This window comes from Manacus candei, unplaced genomic scaffold (genome assembly GCF_025592945.1).
Source record: "Manacus candei isolate 608988 ecotype Guabito, Panama unplaced genomic scaffold, ASM2559294v1 h1tg000003l, whole genome shotgun sequence".
In the NCBI taxonomy this organism is placed as follows: domain Eukaryota; kingdom Metazoa; phylum Chordata; class Aves; order Passeriformes; family Pipridae; genus Manacus; species Manacus candei.
In genome coordinates this window covers 20,261,411-20,275,705 of record NW_026138051.1, presented here as the reverse complement: position 1 = coordinate 20,275,705, position 14,295 = coordinate 20,261,411, and the positions used below count along the sequence as shown (strand labels likewise).

Genomic DNA, 14,295 nt, shown 5'->3' with positions numbered 1-14,295 from the left:
GAACACAGAGGGAAAGTCAGAGAGGTCATCTTTCAAGTTCTCAAAAGCTTCACTATGTCATAGACATATCGATTCAGTACCAAAGTTCCATGGCACAACTAGGCCTATAAATGCGTGTTGAGAGAACTTGTCACTGCTTGGGCTCGAGTCAGCCCCAGGCAGGTTTGTCCCCGCTGTGCGCAGGCAGTGGGTTTTTTTTTCAGAAGTTGAAGGAGCTCTTTGCTTTCTGCCTCACCTGTTGTTGTGTACTGGCTTTGCTGGTCCAGGAGTGGTTGCCAGGCCAGCTGTAAACTCCTTGGTTTGCTGTGTCTCTCCATTGTCATTAGTCTTCTCCTCTCTACTAACTTCCTATGTCGTCTTCTAAGATGTTCTCTAAAAACTCTCCTGGTCAGATTTTCTGAGCTCAGAGTGTGCACACCCCAAAACCAGGCCCAGGTACCTCACACAGGGTACCTGTGCTTCAGGCAGGAGTGGCCATTGTCACCAGCTTGTGGTCACAGAGTCCCCCTCACCACCTGCATGTTCATCCCTCAGCACGGAACCAATCACAGGGGTTGTGGCAACTGGGAAATTAGAGAATCAGACTTGCATGATTGCCATGACAAAACCAGTTTAAATTATTACTTGCTGTTCAGTTAATTATATTATTAATTAATTAAGGCATTAATTAATAATTGTACTGTTCAGCCATTAAGGAACACAGTTCAGAGGTGCCTGAGCATGCCTTTGTTACTTCCACGTAAATCACTGGACTTGCATCCTGACAAATACAATATGCCCAACAGGACTTATGTCTTACACAGCAACTGCTCTCTGTCTTCTCTCTTTGTCTTTCTCTCTCTTTCTCTCTGAGATGAAAAAAGAGGGGTTGTTATCTTAGGCTTCTTGGACTATAAAACTCATTAGCTCCTAAAGCACCAGTCAGCATTTCTTTAGTGAAGAACGAGCTTAGGCTGTAGCACTGGCAGTTCTTTTTATGAGATTAAGTCCTCGAGTCAGACAGAAGTTCAGTCACATCCCAGCACCAAGTCAAGCACAGCCTGGTTGTTTTTAAGATACAGAATCTGAAAAACAAGAAATAGGGTCGTTAAAACAGTAGCTTTGTTTGCTTTGTCCTGCACTGTGGTGATCGTAGCCCAGTCTCACTCAGATTAATTAAGTATTGACACTGAAGATTTTGCTGAAAACCCTTCGTTTTGTTACTCTGTGATTTGTCTTGTGCCCAGGCCTAGAGGCTGCTGGAGCAGGGAGCTGCTGGCACTGCTCAGAAGGGGGAGGTAGGAGGAAATACCTGAGAGCTGGCTTTTAGTGACTGATTTTTTGAATCTTGCCATACGCATTTTACAAATATTGACAACATTTTTTTTGCCAAGACCTTGGCAGACACTTAGGGCTCAGGCTTAGGAGCAGGCAGAGAGGTGTGCCTGTGCCAGGGGTTGCTGCCTCTGCCCTCCCATGGCATGACAGAAGGGTCAGAAAGAGCTTTAGGTGGGTTTTGGAGCATCAGTTATACCTGGAAAGCAGTGAAGCCCTTCAGGAGAGGGAATACTTCAATGGAACTATTAATTCACTTAAATGCAGGCTTTGCAGGATGGTCTCAGTGGCTACAGCAGGGTTTGACAGCTCCACAGCCTGGCCCGACGTGTCGCGAGCTCTGCTCCCGTGTCATCGGGTGCCTATTACATACTTGTTCCTGGATTATCTCAGCTGTTTCCTCCACCTCTTAAATGGGAAACCATGGTAATTCCCCTGTCACAGAACACTTAAGGAAGAGAGAAAAGCCGTGAAGGAGGTGAAATGGAAAATGCAATCAACTTTGTTAGAGGTGAAGCAGAAAAACATTTTTCAAATAGTATAAACTGCTGCTTATTTCATGCACTGTTGTACCATACCTCCCAGAAGTATTGCTCTCGAGCTGGCTGGCATGTGTTTGAAGAGGAGGCGTTTAAACTGCTGCTGGCTGCAGCAGGCTAGGGAGAGGCACTGGGAGTAGCTGAGAGCAGCAGCAGGAGCCTTAAAACTCTGCTTTTTAAACTAACAGAACCTTTATCCAGGTGACTGAGAGCACAACTTTTTGAGAAGTTTTTGATCCGCACCTGAGGGTCCTCTGTGGGGTCCCCTGGCAGCAGCCCCTCCTGACCCTCATGGCTGCACACGATGTGTGCAGGGCCAGACTCCCTGCCAGACCCAGTTAATGGTGCACAAGGGCAGAATTCAGCAACAGCCCAGGATTTGCACTACTTATTGGACTGGGCAAAACAAAATGTCATTAGATCAGGTGCCTTAAGACAGCATTAAACCAATTTTTGGCCTTCTTTAAGTCCATTAGCTATACAGTAAATGGGTACCGCTGGCTCTGCACCTCACAGACAGAAAAGGGCTGGTTGCTGTTTTTTTCCTTTTGCATTGATTGTTCAAGATTTTGCCTCTTGGTTGTTACCCTTTAGATTCCTTCAGTGTCAGTGTGGGAACTGGGAATAGAATTCAGTGTGGTGTCTCCTAGAAGTAGTAAAGTAACAAGAGAATTTTATTTGTCTTGACTTAACAAAAACAACAAAAACCCCCGCAGCCCTTTGCAGGCCACAGGCAGCCAAGTGTGCAGGATCTTTGCAGATAGTCCAGGTCCCACTGAGAACTTCCACTGCCTATACTGACACGGCAGAGGGATGATGGCATTGGGTTGTGCTTCCAGCACTGTGCTTGTTATCGATTAGAGCAGTGGAAACAGGTCTAAAGTTCCCTTGAAAGCAGGTCTCTTGTGGATCTCCAGTCCATCCTTAGCCACAGGTTAATCCAGGGTACTTTTTCCATTTCTAAGCATGTAGAAACAGATGGCTCCTGGAGTGCCTCTCTCCATTAGGCCACTTGTCATCTCCCCCCAAGAATTAGTGTTTGCAGCCTGCAGGAACATTCAGTTCCCTTCCTGATACCTTCCTGATCCCCAGTTCTGTCCAGATCTGGTCCCATGCAGGACAGGGATATTTGCTTATATTCCTAGAAGCTGCCAGCCAGGGGTGTCAGGGAATGAGAGGTTCTCCCAGGAAGGAGACTCCATTCTTAATGCACCATTTCCCAGTGATGCTTTCACTTTGGAAAATAAAATATCTGCTCAGATTTAGAGAAGTGACCTTAGTGTGAGCTGGGAGGATTTCCCACTCCAGGAGAGCTCTTCAGCCCCACACTGTGAGCCAGCTCCTTCATGCCCTTCTCCCTGCCCTGTGTATTCCCCTCTGCACTGTGCATAGCTTCCCCAAAGCAGATGCCTTCAGCCCAGACAAGCCTTTAGAAGGAGGGACGCATAGATTTACTCAGGATCGCCCCGTCCCTGAGCTGAGAAGGGTGCTGGCACCAAACATGGCCATGAATACTCAGCTGTGCACACCCAGCAGGGGTTAAATCATCAGCCAGCATGAGGTGCTTTGGCCTGTCATGAAACACCCTCTGAATCACTGGATTTTCCTGCTAATTTATTCCTGCCCGATCACTTGAGCTCACAGCAAACTATGTCATGAAAACCCCGACCCAGACATGCAACAGCTTCTTTCTGACTTCTCACCCTTCAGCACCTGAAGCTCTCCCAGCATGTGCGCCCAGCAGAGCAGGGGCTGCCCGTCAGTGCTCCTGTGCCAGCTGGCAGGGGCAGGGCTGACCAGGGAACAGGGACTGCCGGTGCCTCCTGTGGTTCTCTGGAGTGTTGAAACCTGTTTTACTGCATCTTGCTGACAAGATTGACGTGGCCCTGACATGTTTCCCCATCCTATTCACGCACTAGGCACAGACTCGGGGGATTACAGGAGCCTGAGCAAGCACAGAATAACCCTTGGAAACAAAGAGGGGCATTTGCATTTTCGGATAATCAGGGTCACTTCCCGTTTTTACAGCACAGTAGGTGAAAGAACAGAGCTAATCGTGTTCTCAGTGGGATTTCCCCACAGATTCAGGGGAACCTCAGAGCTTACCCCATTTCTTGTAAAACCCAGACCCTGCCCACTGCAGTGCTCGTGTTGTGGGTCCACAAGCACCATCCCACAGCAGTACAGAGAGTGTGCTGCTTGCTGCAGGCATCAGGAACCCAGCTGGAGGCAGTAATATCTTCTGAGAACATCAGATCTACAAGCTAAGGCAAATCGAGAGTAAATTCTTGGCTGGTAGACCTCTGAGTATGGTCCAGTGACTCTGCTGAGCACGTGCTGCAGGGCAGATTTTTGGTGAGGTGTTAGTGGTACTTGTTTGAAGGGACCAGGTGTCAACATCAATGACACGTTGAGGTTCCAACTGAAATAAGTTTGTCAGCCCAAGTACTCCTGCACTTCACCTTGGTGAGGGGCAGTGCTGCTTCCCAGAAGAGGCAGCTTTTCAGGATTTTCATGGCTGAACTGATTTCCTCCTGTCAGTGAAACCCACAGGGTGATCTTTGTGATCAGCCTGCAGAGTGCTGCAGGAGAGGGAGGCTGTATAAACACAGGATGGGATAAATTAGTTTTCACCTGGCTTTGATTGATAAAGCCCCCATATCATTCTTGTCTTGCCTCGATTAGCTTTTCTTATCACATGAGGAATCATTATCTTACTGTCTGCTCTAATGACATCAGGCTGCAGTAACAGACTGGATAAATAGACTCAGGAAGGTTGAGTTACCTCAGTGTGTGTAGGTAGATACTGTGGTTGGCTCGGGAACATCCAGGACACGAGATGACTGTTTCCTCTGTTGGATTTCTCAAGCTGCAGTCAGTCCTTTTCCCTCCCCCTTCCTCCTGAACAGAGACGTGAGGTCAGTGGTTAGAAAAGGGAGCTGAGGTATGTTCTCCTCACTGGTACCATCCCATTAATACCTGCCTGGGCCAGACTGTTAAGTAAAATCCCCAGCTGTGTGAAGAGCCATGGCTAAGGCACCCAAATTCCTCTTGAGATGGGCAGATATGTTGAAAAGTGAGTTGGGTGGTTCAGCAGGAGGTGTAAACCAGTCCACAGCTGCTCAGGATAGATCCTGTTCACAGCTGCCACCCACCTCTCCTTCTGTAGGGCTGCAATCAGGGAGAACTAATAGCAGACACATCACAGTTTACCAGCCCTAAACCTAACAGGGACCTGGTGAATCGTGCTTTGAGATCCTCTGTTGAAATGTGCTGCGGAAGGACAAAGGGCTGTACCCACTCGACCAGTACTGCTTGTTTCTTTACCTTAAGCTTGTTGCTATTGCAGGAGTAATTAACACAACAATTAGTGCTCTTGAGGCATGTCCCTGGCTTCCCCATGTTACACTCTTCAGGAGAAAACAGAATTGATGGGATTTTTGAGCATGGCTTCTGAAAGATGCAAGTTGGCTGAGCTGCCCTTGAGCTCAGAGGGAGCTGGAAGGTTCCTCAGTGCAGCACTGCTCCCTTTCCTCCCAGCAGCCCCCCCTCAGCCAGTGCAGAACCCAAGTGTTGATCATGGCATTGTCCCCCACTCTGGCTAATGGACAGTGTGACACCTGGACAGCTGGGTAGAGGAAAAGTGAAATAGCTCCTTATCGAAGTGTAAGCTAAAATCTTACAGGTTGAGGATGGAATAAGCAGCTTGTAAAGCTATTTCCATGGTTATGTGGAAGAGATCTGTGTGCACTCTGTATATGTTTGTGTGAGCTCTGGGAGGGTGCCGTGTCGTGTCCTGCTGTATGATCCGTCTGCACGTGTCCGTGCATTGCCTGTGAGTTAACAGCATGCTCCTCAATCTTCAAGTGCTACTGAAATCATGTTGTAACCTCAAGTAGAAGAGACACTTTGGAAAACAAAAACAAAACAAAACCTAGAAGGGAAAAAAAGAGACAGTTTTAAGTCTTTTTAATTGTCGTCTTCTGAGCTGAGAAATCCGAAAGACTCCGAGTGACGCTGCCTAGTGCTAAAAAAAGACATGATTTCAACTGACAGAGCAGCGTCTCTGTTACCAGTTTTGTCTAGCCAAATTATAAATCTGGGAGTTTTCTTGTTCTCATTCTGAGCAGCTCCCCACAACCCTGCTGTGCAGCTGCAGCCACAGTGCAGAATTATGCATGAGCCAGCAGAAGGAGCTCCAGGTCTGGTCATGGGGGTAGAGCTGTGTTCTGACACAGCTGTGCCTAGAAATCATTACTTATCTATCGATTCTTTCCCTTTGTGCTTTGAATTCTGTCTGCCACACAGCCCAAAATTGTCTTGGAAAAGAGCTTTGCTCATTTCTTTCTGTTCAATTGCAGTGGAGTTATGGCTTCGAATATTAAAAAGATATCCCTCAAGAGACAGTTTTGCACAACAGCCCCAAGTTCTGATGAGGGAACAAACCATTTTAGAGCAGAAGACAAAAATACCTACCTGCCTTTTTCCCAGAATTGCTAGTGCTCTTTCTCAGTATTTGAAGATGTGCAGATTAGATGGATCTTTCTGCCTCCCAGCCCCCAATTTCTGTGTTCCACATTGTCAAGAACATGGGTTTGTTCAAAAAAATATTTAAAAGTCATTCTTGGGGCACCTCAAGCTATTGCAAAGTGCTGTCTCACAGTTGCACAAGGAAGTGCATTCTGGAATTATCAGCCTGACTTGCCAGAGCACAGTGGCTTTATCTGCATTCCAACCCCCCAGTGATGATGCATGTCATTGAGATCCACAGCTTTGATTGTTTAGGCCACTTGATAAATATGATAAATATGCAAACCTTCAGCTGCTTATGCAAGTAGAACCAACCAGGAGCTTTTGGCATTCACCCAGCCCAGATGTTAATGCCAGTAGCCCAGATCCTCACACAGGGCCACACATACAACTGTGAGGAGTCTGAGCTGCTTTACTGAGGGAAGTGGCAGTGTGTGCATGGGTCTGTTTCAAGCAAGGATAGACGTTTTTCAGGAGTTTTGACCAAAAAGGCTGTTTTGGGAAAGAACTGAATGGGGTTTGCTAGTGATCTGGCCAGGGGAGTCTGCCTTTTTTCTCTTAGAGAAGACGGACTATGGATTCCATTCTTTGCAGTGTAACTCCATCAGTGTCAGAGGATGTCAGCCAGACTGTCCTTTCTCTTTGTCTTCAGCCTTCCAAGTGCATAACATTCTGCTGATCCAGGACATTTTTTAGCATTTCTGTATGATCATTAAAATACATTAGTTCATCCTCCACAAATTGGTTTAGGGACAGTAAAGAGCTCAGCCCAGCTCGGCTGCAGCACAGGGCTAACTGCTACTCTGCAACCACAGGATGCCAAAGCCATTGGGCCATGTCATTAATGTGGGGTTAATGTCTTCCAAAGCTAAAAACAAGTGCTGTATCCCCCTTAGTAGCTCTGTTCTGTTGTAGAACATTAATTTTGGTGGTACAAGGACTATTTGCCTTTGAAGTAATTCCTGGTCCCCTGGGTCGACCAAACCAGAAGATTTATTTTCCAGCTCTAGCCATGTAAGGGACCTGTAGCAGATCCTAACCTTCCCACAGACCCTAAAATTGCTCACCAGTCTCTGCTGGGAAAATTGGCCAAGGCACCAAGGGCTGGTGGCCTCCAGGAGGATGTCGACACTCCTGTGTGGGTTCAGGGTTAGAGTTTGTCCTCCAGAGCAGACTCTGCCGTTGGTCTCACTGTCCCCACATTGTCCTGCCTGGAGCAAGGCAGCTCCAAGCAGGACAGTGGCAGAAGAGATGGAATGGCAGAAATGAGCTCAAGCTCGTGCTCTGCCCCTGTGGGACATCATCTGCTTCAGTCACATGGTGTGAGAAATTCAAACTGCTGTTTGGGACCTACCAACCAGCATGGTACAGAAGTTGTGTCAGGTATCCCAGAACTGCCCCTGCCCAGCTGTGACCCCAGGACAGCAAGGGCTCTGGGGCTGCCCTCTGCTCTGCAGGCCTTCTGTGGGAAACAGGAGCTAGGGAAGACAGAGTAGAAAACTCCCCGATGAGTAACTATTCCATCATGTAGATACAAATGCAGAACATCTCCAGGTTGATCTTTTCAAATAAGTTTGAAATACTAACTGTGATGAATTTGTTAAAGGTTCATAAGGATGAATCATGGAGCAGTTTTTGTTCACTGCAAGAATAGATCTTGGTTACTCCCTGCAGTGGACAGAGATAGTAAAGAAGGAGAAATGAGTTAAACATAGTCAAGATGACATCTCCTTTCGGTCTGAGCCTTTTGAGGATTTTAACCCTTGATTCCTAAATTCTATAGCAAGGGGAAGCGAATTGATCCTCTTTCCTAAAGACACACTAAAGCCTTAGCTTGTATCCAAAAGGACAGTGCAGCACCATGTCAAAAGTTGTGTGGTGAGCTCCATGAGTGCCCCTTGTGAGGCTTCTCCCCTGTGTGTAAGTGCCACCCGTGTGCAGCCGTCCTGTGCCCGGCCAGCCCGGCCCCGGTGTGTCTGTGTGTGGGTAGGACTGCGAACGCATTTCTTGTGCACACCTTGCTGTGGTACCTGGGTGCTAATCACCGTATTTTGCCTTCTCTAGCACCTTCCCAGCCGAGGATCTCAAAGTGTTTTACAAACATTAATTAATTTAGCTTCACATCCCTCCTGTGAGGTAGGTGGGTGCTGCCATCCCGCTTTTCCAGATGAGGACCCTGAGCTGCTTGGGCAGAGTCACCTTGGCTCCTGCGGTTAAAGCCGGGGCAGGCGGCGGCCTCGGGATGGCCCTCGTGACGCCTACACCCCGCAGAAGGAAGAGCAGTTCTGCATGCAGCAGAGGGGATCCAGAGATGGCCAGAGCTTACAGCAGCCTGCTCCAGAGCCCTGCTCCTCTCTCCTTCCTGCCCTTCTCTGGAGTTGTGGTTTCCAGCCGGTCACAGTCACGCTGCCCTGAGGCTGAAGGAGGGGTTATCCCTCATCAGCGGTGTTGAGGGGAAGGATATGCAGACTGTGTCACTGTGCCCTGTAGTCTGTGCTTTGGTGGTGATACACATCCCTTCTGTTTCACTTCCAGTCAACCAGAGTCGTACTTTCCACACCATCCTTTACAACGGCTTGCACAGGCCCCAGCTTGCTGAAGCCCCCCCTTTCCATGGGAAAGCTGTAAGGGCAGCATCCCCTCACCCTATTCCTGCACAGGAGCTGTGGCTTACCTGTGTGGGAATTAGACATCCAGATCCCAAAGTGTAGCCTTCCCAGTGCATCCATTGCTACCAGTTTGGCTTGAGCAGAGTTAGCCTTTTCTGCATTGTGTGCAGCTGTTTTGGGCTGAAACCAGACTGGTGAATTCAAAAAGAACCCTATGGAAAAGTCCTAAAACCTTCCTAGAGAAGATAACGAGCTCCCTTTGGTAGGCAGATGAGCACAACCTTCCTGCAGAGCAGCTCTGCTCCGCCCCGGTGCGGGAGCCGTGCCGGGCAGTCCCCGGGGTCGCGCTGCTCGGGGCTGGTCAGCGGGGCGTGTGGGCACAGCCGTGTTTCAGGTCAAGCTGGGAGGGAGGGGAAAAACGAGCTTGGAAGCAGCAGGTGTTGAAGTGGAGTGGGTTGAACGCTGCGGTCATTGGGCTCCATCTGAGCAGGACAGTGCACGTGGCCGTGCTCCTTCAGTCACAAAGGACTTTTCCATGAGGGCGGGCAGAACTCTGCTGATACAAAAGTAATGGATCTTTCCCAAATCTTCAGGCCTTGGTGCAGCACAGGCAGCCTCGGAGCTGAGAGGTCAGGCAGCGCTGGTTGCTCCGTAGATTTGTGTCTCTCGCACATCTCCCCGGTGTTTGGGACCCTGGTTATGAGTGTTAAGAGGCGATAGCGTGACAAAGAAAGACGACTGACCCAATTGCTCTTTGACTGATCTGTTTCTTTTTCCCCCCAATCATCGATGCAGGTGTGAGCTACTCCAAGTCGGTTCCTCCAGCCTACCCACCACCCCAGGATCCATTAAATCAGGGACAATACATGGTGACAGATGGCATATCCCAGTCCCAGGTCTTCGAGTTCACCGAACCCAGACGCAGCCAGGCACCATTCTGGCAAAACTTCAGCAGGTTAACACCATTCAAAAAATAATACCTAGAGAGATGGAGAATTTTAACTTAAAAGAACTAAAATTTAAAAATAAAAATAAATAAAATTATATTTATAGATGGACCTTTTTTCGGAGAAGCACTGTTGCAACTAAATATATATACATATATATATGTATACACACATTTAAAAATAATAATATATACATATATGTATATATATATAGAAGGACCAAAAACTTTTTTTGTTGTTTTTGGGAAGTAATCTGCTACTAGATACTAGGAAGCACCAATGATTTCTAACCATGTGACCTGTTTTATTTTATTCCATTGGTCGGACATCTGTTTGGTTTTTTTTTCTGTTTTTCTTCATTTTCATCCTGGTCGTCCTTGGCATCCCAGAATGCTTTCTCGCTTGTGTGACTCCGTCATGGAAGTTCCTCATGGACTACATTGGTGTATATTTTCTTTGATTTTATTTATGGGGGGGTTGTTTGTTTTTTGGAGTGCTGGGAGGTCTCTGCTCCCTCTCCCGCCCTCTCCGTCCCTCCCTTGACTGTCCCCCGAGTCCCCATCCCACTGAAGACATGGCCCCATTCCCTGTCCTGCATTCCTTGGTCTGACTTGTGCCTGTCTGGATGTGCTCCCTGTGCTCCCGCTCCGCTGCGCAGTATTTCTCTGGCTTTAACTGTTTTGTTGTGAGCAGGTGAAACCCAGCAGAAGGGGAAGCAGCTATTTAGGAAGTGAGAGATGGGTTTTCCTCAGTTAATTTTTTGCAATTTTTTAAGCACTGTCTTTCTCAATTCAGTGTGATTTGTTCACACTTGGAGTAAGACTGAGAAAAGAATATCAGGAGCTTTTCTTTCTTTCGCATTGAGCTTTGTTTCTCTGGGGTTATCTTTGATTTTATTTGCTTTTCAAGCTGAGACACAACTCTGAAAAGCCCACTCCTATCTTTGTGTTCCGTGCAAAGATAAAAGCTTAAAAACTGATGGCTTCATGCCTCCATCACAGCTGGAGGAAAATTGGCTACGAGGCTCCGACAAATGGCCAGTTTTCCATCTTCAGGAACTAAGGTCCTATCCTTGGCCACACTCAGCCTGCACAGTCCTGGTTAATGAACCACTAATTGCCATTTGCAGGAGCAGTGGTCCCAAAAGTGGGGACTCACTGCACTCACTGCCTGCTCCACTCCAGGCATCCCAGATCCCTGGCTCCCAACACCCGTGAGCTGCCAGTAGTGACCCATTAGTGGAAGGATCCCTAGAGGGGTTCACCTACTGGGTAAAGCCCCCGAGCTGCAGAGGAGCTGAGAGCTGCCTTTCAGGACAGGTCTGGATGTGCCCTGAGAGGTGTAGCCGTGGTTGTGTGTCCTGATCCAGAGCAGTGCTCAGCTCACCCCCCAGGCCATCTGTGGCTCGCAGAGGTGTATCAGTGTCCGCGGGCTCTAGAGTCATTCAGCCAAACTCCAGGTCTCTTTCTCTCTCTTTTTCTCCCTCTGGAGATTCACAGCTCTGTTTTTAAAGACACGTCCTACAATTTCAGCCTTAAGTACATTTGTTTGCAAGTGCAAAAGCTTATGTTAAGCTTGTAAAACAAACCATTGTGGACAAGGATGATTTTTTTTTTCCTAGGGCAAATGAGACTGTTTAACCAGATTTAGAAGATGAATTTAAAACCTTTTCAGAGCCATTCTGCAAACTCCTTTGAAAATGTGGGATAAAGTGATTGATCACGATATTTGTCATTTTCCTTTGAATCTGATACACCACATAAGCACCCCGGGCCAGCGAGTGTGGAGATACATTTTTTTTTTTTTGCCTCTAAGAAATACAATGGGAAGAGCAGAGAGCATGATTTCATTATTTCCATGGAGCCTGTTTTATTTCAGGGCATATTGCAAGGGTGGCATTATTTTTATCTAAGTCAAAAAATAATCTCTCGTATACTTTTGACTAATCTAGAAACTATCAGTAACCAGCAAAGCCAGATTAGTGTTTTAGAGTGGAAAAGTGGCCCCTCTGTGACAGGCAGCAGCCAAACACCAGGAATCCCAAATAGGAAGCAACCCAATTTTATATCAGAAATTATTTTTATGCTCTTTTGTATCTTTGCATTTTTATGGTCAGATTTTAATACGGGATACGTAGCAAATATTATTTTGTTTCTTTAACAGAATGGGTATTTAACGAAGTGAATGAGATGGGTTCTCGGTAGTTAACTGGAATGTTTTACTCTTTCCGAATGGCTGGAGAGATGCAGAGAGAGAGAGAGAGAGAAAGAGAGAGAGAGAGATTCCAAAATGTTGTCAACATGATGAAAATTTCACTTATTCCTATGCCTTTTTAATTGCTTAGGGGGAAAAAAAAGTAACAAGCACATTAGTTAAGCCTGTTCATTTACTGTTTTGTGCCTCAGAGAGTGAGAATGAGACATCCATAATTTTTATGAGAAGATGCTTCCTAAATATTCAGCACTAGGAAAAAAGAAACACCACCGCCACACCATTATTTGCATCATAAGTCAAGACTCGCTTGATCTGACAAGGCCACTTGTTGGACTCGCAGCTTCTTTCTTAAGTGGGAAGCCCACCCGAGCCAGCACTGCCCGAGCAGAGCAGCTGCAGGCGCGTGTTCCAGAGGGAAGAGGGGCTTGGCTCTCAGGCAATGGCATCCGGGAAAGCTCTTCCCCTCCATAAATTGCCAGAGGTGCTGCAGGAGATGGAGCATTGGCACAAAGAAGAACCAGCACTGGGTCCCACTTTCCCACCTCCTGTGGCTTTTCCAGTAGGGAGCAGGGCTGGGCTGCCGCGCGGCGGGAGCGGCACGGATGCAGATTGGGTGATCTGACTGAGCATCTGATAACAGACTTTCATTTCAATGCCAGACAGGAGGAACCCACTTACCATTCCATGTGCAGAAACAAGAGAGTTGTAACAAACTTAAATGTTTACGGTATTTCTCTGGCTGAATCTATACATATATATATATATAAAATAAAGATACCTTCTTCCCTAGGTAAATGACATGCATTACCCCTTGACCTAGACACTAGAACAGAGGATCTAAATTCAAGACTTTCGCCTCCCCACCCTCTCCAAAAAGTCAAACAAGAACCAACCTAGGTGCATCTAACAGTTGTAAATAGAAAATAATACATAGAGAAATATATTTGAAATTTGTTTCAGTTTCTGGATGGGCACCAGCCATCCATTGCAATGTTATTGATAGTACACTGTGGTGCTTTGGGTTTCTGGTTTTGTTCTCTTTATGCTCTGTCATCTTTTCATTGCAGCTACATTTCAGGGAACATGTATATTTAGTAGCTATTGTAAGTTCTGCATGGCATCACCAAGCTTATTTTTCCTTAAGAAGAAGAGTCTGTAGGAGTTTAAAGGCACTATGATGACAGGGACTTGTAGCAGAGAATTTAAAAAAAAAAAAAGGTTTTTAAAATTCTAGTTTGAAGCCAAATACTGATATTTTAGTGCTTTTGGGGTTTTAAAAGTAAGAGAAAAAAAAAAGAAAAAAAAAGAAAAAAAAAGAAAAAAAAGGATTTTGGTAACCCAGCTGATCCGCACTTGCCAGTTTTATTATTTTGTTTATATTGGACTGTTTGACCCTGTCAAACAAGTGTCAAAGTTGTGTGTATAAAACAAAAAAAGTGTTTAAAAAAGTGTTGTAAAGACACTGAGCCTTATGAAAATATTTATGGAATTAAATAAAAAGAAGTGAAAAGGCATCTGAAGGCATTTTAACTCATTTTCTTCAGAGTGGTCTCACCTTCCCCCAAGGCTGAGCACGAGTCACTGGGGTGGGGCCCCAGCCTGGCAGCAAAGTGGACACTGAGACAGTCATATGCCACCAAAAAGTAGGAATGTTCTGGAAATATCCAACCTCCCCTTGCTCTGTGTCCTCCCTGTGAACTGAGTGAAGTGATTAATGAGTAGCTGGAGGTTGAGCACTGACAGCATCCCGCCCTGCCAGCATTGGCAGGGGCTGCTCTGAGTGGAGCTGGGATCGAGTCTGCGAGACATGGGTTTAAAATGCTTTTTGTTCCTGCACTTTGCTCAGCTCCAGCCGAGATGTGAAGACAGCCGAGCTCTCCGGACAGACATCAGCAAAATATGCTGTGAGCAACCCAAGAACCATTTTGGAGCGTGTGGAAGTAGAACAGGGGGTGGGTTTTCCAAGGGAAGGAGCCTGGCCCTGCACTGCCCTGCTGCAGAGGGCTGGACACAGGCAATGAGCAGGTTCCTGCCCTGGGAGAAGGAACTTTATCCCTGAAAGGCCAAGTGCTCTCTCCAGGCACTCAGTGGCATTTTGCAGGTAAGACAGTTGAGTCGTGTACATCTAGATAGCCTAAAAAT

At 46.8% G+C, this 14,295-nt stretch overlaps 1 protein-coding gene across 15 annotated transcripts in view; it reads left to right on the top strand.

Annotated features, from left to right (window-relative positions):
• Positions 1-13,667, top strand: part of ARHGEF9 (Cdc42 guanine nucleotide exchange factor 9) — a 206,395-nt gene extending 192,728 nt beyond the window's left edge. For 13 of the 15 annotated variants that reach the window (XM_051790127.1, XM_051790134.1, XM_051790191.1 and 10 more), the window contains one exon: positions 9,788-13,667. In XM_051790127.1, the coding sequence (XP_051646087.1) occupies positions 9,788-9,969 (182 nt within the window). In that variant the 3' untranslated portion in view covers positions 9,970-13,667. The remainder of the gene's footprint in view (positions 1-9,787) is intronic. The other 2 variants (XM_051790130.1, XM_051790131.1) reach the window with 2 other exon arrangements.
• The last annotated feature ends 628 nt before the right edge of the window (positions 13,668-14,295 follow it).